At 33.5% G+C, this 6,832-nt stretch overlaps 1 protein-coding gene across 1 annotated transcript; it reads left to right on the plus strand.

Annotated features, from left to right (window-relative positions):
- Positions 1-1,547: 1,547 nt before the first annotated feature.
- On the plus strand, positions 1,548-5,176 carry LOC311079904 (uncharacterized protein; the record flags this gene model as incomplete). Its single annotated transcript, XM_084109625.1, has 8 exons — positions 1,548-1,742; positions 1,931-2,049; positions 2,142-2,189; positions 2,808-2,985; positions 3,353-3,514; positions 4,132-4,211; positions 4,725-4,855; positions 5,132-5,176. Exons 2-8 carry the CDS (start codon positions 1,932-1,934, stop codon positions 5,174-5,176), a joined length of 762 nt encoding a protein of 253 aa, XP_083965751.1. The 5' UTR covers positions 1,548-1,742; position 1,931.
- Between the last annotated feature and the right edge of the window lie 1,656 nt (positions 5,177-6,832).

The raw sequence follows: 6,832 nt of genomic DNA on the forward strand, positions 1-6,832 counted from the left end.
ATCATCTACTCAGTCAACGACTAAATCCACAACCACCATTAAATGTGAAAATGGTGGAACTCCACAATCAAACAACCTGGCTTGTGTCTGTCCGAATGGTTTTACGGGGAGATTATGCAGTAATGTTGACAATGAAATTGTCAAAGGTTTGTTAAAAAGTCTATCAAATATAAAAAATAAATGATTATATGATATCCCCACGTCACACATGTAAGTGGGCTTGACATGCCAATTTCTTTGGAATTATTTTGCAACAATGTCATCTTCAGAATGAAAATTCTTGCAGTTGTTTTTCCAGTAAGATTGGTCTCATTAATTAAAATGTGGTGCATTAAAATTTCTTCAAAGCTGAATGAAGTTGCGGCTTAATAAAACCATATCTTGAATTTTTGTAATTGCATAGAAACCTAGTCACAAAACAATGGTATCTCAACTACATGGGATGGGCAGGATGCCCTTTTTAGTTTTAATTAGTTGTTACATTTTATACTTATACTTTCTTAAAATTTTACTAATTGTTTTCTGAAAGTCCTTTACTACTTTGTTTTCTTAAAATGTCCTCTACTTTTATTTCAGAGTACATTAAAAGGACAGCTCAAGTTGCGATGGAAGTGAATGAAGCATTTACTCCTGAACATGAAAACACATCATCTCCTGCATATAACACGTTTGTTAATGACATGTTCAAACCTGCGGTAGGTATTGTGAATTAGATGGCTTTCCTCCCCACCCCATTTTAAAATAACATAATTTAAAGGTATAGTTCACCAAAATATGAAAATTATGTCATCATTTACTCACCCTAAAGTTGTTTCAAACCTGTATGCATTTCTATTTTCTGCTGAACACAAAAGAAGATATTTTGAAGAATATGGGTTACCAAACATTTGATGGATCCCTTTGACAATAATAATTCATAAAATAATAATAATTCCATAAACTGTTCAAAATATCTTCTTTTATGTTCAGCAGAAGAAAGAAATACATACAGGTTTGGAACAAATTGAGGGTGAGTAAATAATGACAGAATTTTTATTTTTTGGGTGAACTATCCCAGTTTAAGTTAAGGCCTAATTGTAACAGCATAATTACTTCTTTTGTAGAGTTGACACAAGATTAGTTATTAACATGACAATTTCTACAATTCTGCCCTGTCATTTTCTATTCATTTTTCTTGCAAATGTGCTTGATCACTTACATATTATTACCCATAAATTTGGGGAGTGGATCTAACTGCATATATTTACTAAAAATCAGCTTGGAACCAGTTGGTTAAAAGTAATTTAAGTGAAAAAGTGAAGTTAACTCTGTGAAAAGCTCTAGCTTTTAATCATTTGTTTGCAGATGCCTCTTTGTTTCATACGTTGTTACCTATGCGGTAACATACATTTTTTAAAAGTGACATAAGTATCTAAGACTTTCACAAATTATTTTGAACAGTGAAGGTCATTTTTTTTCTACTTGAAATATAACAGATACATTTTCATTTTATTATAGGCCGAATCCTTTTATCGCGATAAACTTACTGGCTTTGTGAGTGTGGACAACATTATTCTAAGGTAATTCATCTACTATGCTATTTTGTAATTATATTTATGCCCTTATAATGTACGACTATTAGGTCTTATTGCAGTTTTGTTTTTGTTTTTTGTTTTTTTGTCCTTTCAAAGTGCTGGTCGACCGATAACACAAAATAGGCATAGAGGAAAAAGAAGCTTGCCTTTGAAGCAAAGTCAAGGAAGGTAAAAGTGCAAAATGTAATAAACCAAACATGTATAATAACTTGATTTATTTTTAAACCATGTATTATAACCACAATTAAAAAATAAACTTAATTATACAGCTTGAATACACTGAAAAAAAAAAAAAAAAATGTAAGGACTGATTTTTTTTCTCTCTCTCTCTCTCTCTCTTTAAATCAAATGGCTAGTATGAGAGTTAAGCATGATGTTATTTTTACCGTTAAAAACTATGAAAATGCCACTGATGATTATAATGATGTACTCGAAGAGCTGGATATGGCTCTCAAAGACGTACAAAACTTTTCAAGTAGGTTGTCATGCATTTCCTCCCTTTATATATATATTCTGAAGTTATAAGATGCATTGTTAATCTATGTTTGTCCTTTTTTTCTATTGTAGCCAACTTTACTGTAAATAATGCCTCTGCATCACCGACTGAGCTCAATGGTGAGTTTTCAGTAAACGTATTGTGCTAGGGGCAAGAAGAATAGTGCTATTTTAGATAGGCTACTGTTAATCAGTTCTGTCATTTCATTGAATTGCATACTCCATGCCAAAACAAAAATCTTATTTTTAAGGACTGAGTGAACTACTGAAATAACTGAAATGTGTTTTAATGTGTAATGTTTGATGTTGAAATATTCAAAACATTCTGCATGTTTTCAATCACAGTTCTGCAAAATCTTAAAGTTTACACAAATAACTTCCAACTGGCCTCTGCATATGAATTGTATTTTAGAGATAAAACAAAAATGCATAAATCAGAAAAAGGGCACAATACATTATCAATAAGAATTCACATTTCTAATAACTGAATTGTTACTAGAAACCAAGACACTACTTAGAAAAGGTCAAAAAAGGTTCTAAAAGTTTTCAGTGAACAAAGGAGAGCATTGGGAGAGAAGCTATACAGAGAGACCAACAAATAATTTGGGGAAGCCAAAAAAACAAAAACAGCATAGATTTTCTATTAGAATCAGGCAATTGATTATACTTTTATTTATTTAATTGTATTGTATTGTATTGTATTTATTATTTATTTTCACTGTCTCTTTATTTCCACAGCCACAAATGTGTGTGCTGAGGCTACACAAAATATTACTGACTTCCAAAATTATTTTGCTGGAATTGTTTTGGATGGCAAAGTGGCATGTGTGACTCCATGCGATACCAATCATCCTAATCCAAAAATGTGTATGCACGGTGGCACCTGTGCAGTTGATAAACAAGGTCCAAAATGCTAGTACGTATAACTATATTTAATTATTTAACTATATAGTGGTGGTTAAAGATCTGGGCTGGAAACGGAAAGATTGTACGTCTGTCCCCGACATAGCCTAAGTGTTTTATTTTTTAATAAAAGCATCTACTAAATGGCTAGTTTGATTATAGAAATATACATATATGCTTAAATTGGTGTGTAAGCAATATTAAAAGCTGATAGGATGAAATATTTCATGTGATTAAGACCAATGATTGGTGCAAGACCAGTCTAAAGAACTGGAATGATCTAAATGAAACAAAAGCAATTACAAAGCAATAGTAACAAATATGTACAGAATGTTTTTATGAAAATTGAAAAGGACTTATAATGCATCTTTTTGCTCTAGTTGCCAGCAAACTGAAGCTAACTGGTTCTTGGGAGAGGACTGCAGTTTCCAGGTGCACAAGGTTGGATTATATGCTGGATTGGGAACAGTAGCAGGCATTGTAGTAATAACTATAGCATTCCTGACAGTTTATCTTGTGATAAACAAACAGACGGTAAAAAGGTAAGCTATTGCATGAAACTTCAGAACTGTTCAGTTCAGCAATATTTTTGGAATATCCAGTCTGAGTCGCATTCTTGAGGTCATAACAAGGCATTTCAATAAGGTTCAAACTGGGCCTCTCCAGAAGGCGTATTTTCTTCTGCTGAAGTCATTCAGTTGGCCATTTACTCCTGTGCTTTGGGTCGTTGCCTCGTTACATCACCCAACGTCTGTTGAACATCAATTGGTGGACAGATGGCCTGCAGAATGTCCTGATAAACTTCATGTTTGAACACAAGGCCCTTTGAACATAAGATCATTGCACGATCATTGTTCCGCGAACGCCCTGAAAATAACAATCCATCAGCCACTCTCAAGTCCAGAAAGGGCAGTTTGTTTGAGAATTTTCTAATACCATTTGTTTATTTAGCGGTATTTAACATGTATGAGGGCTACAATCCTGGCATTAAATCTGTGGACGATTCAAAACTTTCTGACAGTCCCTCTAAAAATCTGGGATAATGCAATCACTCAGGTTTAATGAAAACAGCATATTTTCCAAATGTGTATTGGAAAAAAGGCAGTGTTCTTATGTTTTTATGTCTTCCTGTCCATAACTCTATTTCTTTGACTTACAGGAATAAAGACAGGAAGAAAGAGCTAGTGAAAGAATGGTTAGATGATGACTTTGAGTGGCCACCACAAAAGAAAATATCAGGTACCAAAAAAATAACAACATTTGAATCATTCACAAAAATATTGTTGTGCACAATTAATTAGGGTTAACAGTAGTGTTATCTCAGAAAAAAATGTTACATAAAACACTTGGTATTAACCTGAATCGATAGGTAAAAATTGATTTATTCATTCCCAATATGTTCACCTTATTTCAGATACAGATTTTTTGCTACAAGCACAAAATAGAGAGCAACTCAAAAAGAAAGGTGCAGGCTTTTCTGTGCGCTTCGAATGCATGCATTATGGGAAATATAATATTAGCGAGTGTACATCATTTGCACACCATAAATCACTCATTTATACCCATAAACTGTACAGAGAATTAAAGACTTAGATTACTACACCTCTACAAGTATATGTTTTCGTTTTGCCTTCCTGTGCAATAAGAGCACTGTAGTCTGATCTAAAATAAACTTATGTTGTGGATAGACCCCCCCCCCCCCCCCCCTTAACAAGTCTCTGATTAGTCAACTTACCTTTTTTGTATTTCCAGCTGCCACGTATGATAATCCAGTATACTCACATAAGCAGAACAGTTTCGGAAGACCAGATTTCTCTGCGGATCGATTCTACACCCAGAATTTCTCACCTGATCATCTCCACTATCTTCAGAGAGAACAGTCTGTGAGTACTGACAGGATACACAGATAAACATGTATCAGCATTGTTCATACATACAGTCAGTATGAAGTAAACACTACTATGTGCAGCCATAGGGTTGATAAAGGACACATTTTAATTTATGACTCCTTTTACTGCACAACTGCATAAGTCCACAGAAGGTACTGGTTACAACCAGCCAGTGATTTTCCTTGTACTGTTTTTTTTTTTCTGTAAGCATTGTAGCATCACTATCATTGTTTTTAGAAAATTCCTCATTATGTATTTTGCTCTTAACAGATGAAAATGGACAGACCTCAGATCCGGTCATCATTTGATATTTAAGTGTGTTATTCTAAATGCATGGAATTTACCACAAGTAGGACAGCTCTCTTTGACATATTGAATATATTTGTTGCTTTGATCAAAAATATCCAGTCTTGATGTATTAATCTCAATTCAGTTGCAAAAAGAGTTCTATTTATACTATACAATTTAGTAGTAGTGCAATTGTGCATATTTTCAGTATCCCAGATGTGTGACAAACATTGTCCGACCATAGTGTTTGATTACATGATGAAGAGAAGCAGTGAAACTTCAGAAGTGCCCTGCTACTCTTCAGAAATGTTATTAAAATAATGAAGGTAGCAAAATAAGAATATAATGTAGAACTATATCATTTTACAGGCTTTACTTTGTTAGTGCTCCTTCAGGTGTCCTTGTGTTTTATTATTGTTGTTCATTATGACATTGTATTAAAATGAATTGGTATGTAAATTACATATTAACCACAAATTATTTATTATCATTACTCCACAAATTATTTATTATCATTATACTCCACATGTTTGTAAATTAACACTTGCTTATGTTAAAATAAATAAATATCTATATTCTCAATTGTTTTTAGGTGTCTTTTTTTTAACCTGTATTTTCAATCGAATACATGAACAACAAAATAATATTATTGAGCTATTGTGTACTGAGCAATAAGAAAACATCTAAAGATTTAAACATCTAAGATTTTGAGCACATCATGAGCTAACAGAGAGTATCTTCATTAGTTCTCTTTGTACTTTTCAATGTTTTCCAATTTACAGACATGCAACTCTTTGTTCTTCCGAAAGCACTGTTCATGGGGCTTTCTTACTCTATATTCCACCACTCAATTTAGTCCTTTTGGATTACATTGTTACATTATTTTATATTCCCCATGTTTTGCAAAGTGAGTTTCTTTATTGCAGATTTCTTATCAGCAGCCAGTCAAACAATGTGAGGGATGGTGAGTTATACATGCCATTGTGGGAGCGGAACAGATAAGAGCTTCAATATCATGAAACGTTGCAATTGGTAGCATCACTTAACTTGATGTACCTAGACCTCTGTGTTGCAATAGGACTCATGGGTCATTGTGTAACCATATTACTCACCTGTGTAGTGATGCTCACTCTAAAAGGTAATTCTTTATTAGGGGTCAATGCAACAAAGTACTGTGTTTTGTTTTGCCAGTTATTATTTTTCTGGCCTAAAAGCATCAGACTGTAAGTCATAGAGATCTCAAACTTGGTGGGATGGTTCCAAATCCTCCCACTACTCAGCTACCTCCCACACACATCCATCCGACATAAGGTTGCGCTATAATATGCACATTGGCATTTTGGTCTGGAACCATAAGAGAGATTGTTTCTAAAAAATTATTTAAAAAAAAAAGGTTTGTTCTCATCTGAAGAAAGATTGTCATATACATCTGGTATGGCATAAGGGTGTAAGTAAATGATGAGAAGTTTTTGACTTTTCCTGACTTTTGGATGGAATATCCCTTTAACTGGTTCTTCGAAACTTGTTTTTTTTTAAAAAGTACAAAATTAAAACATGAGGAGACGAATGGAACAATGACTACAGGAACATAAACTGCTTAACGAACTAAAACTACACACAGACTGAGGGGTAGATGTGACCAGACATTGTACATATTTTATATTTCTTAAGAAATGACGTCTC

The sequence above is a fragment of the Abramis brama genome (genome assembly GCF_963993115.1).
Source record: "Abramis brama genome assembly, chromosome: 3".
Taxonomy (NCBI): Eukaryota; Metazoa; Chordata; class Actinopteri; order Cypriniformes; family Leuciscidae; genus Abramis; species Abramis brama.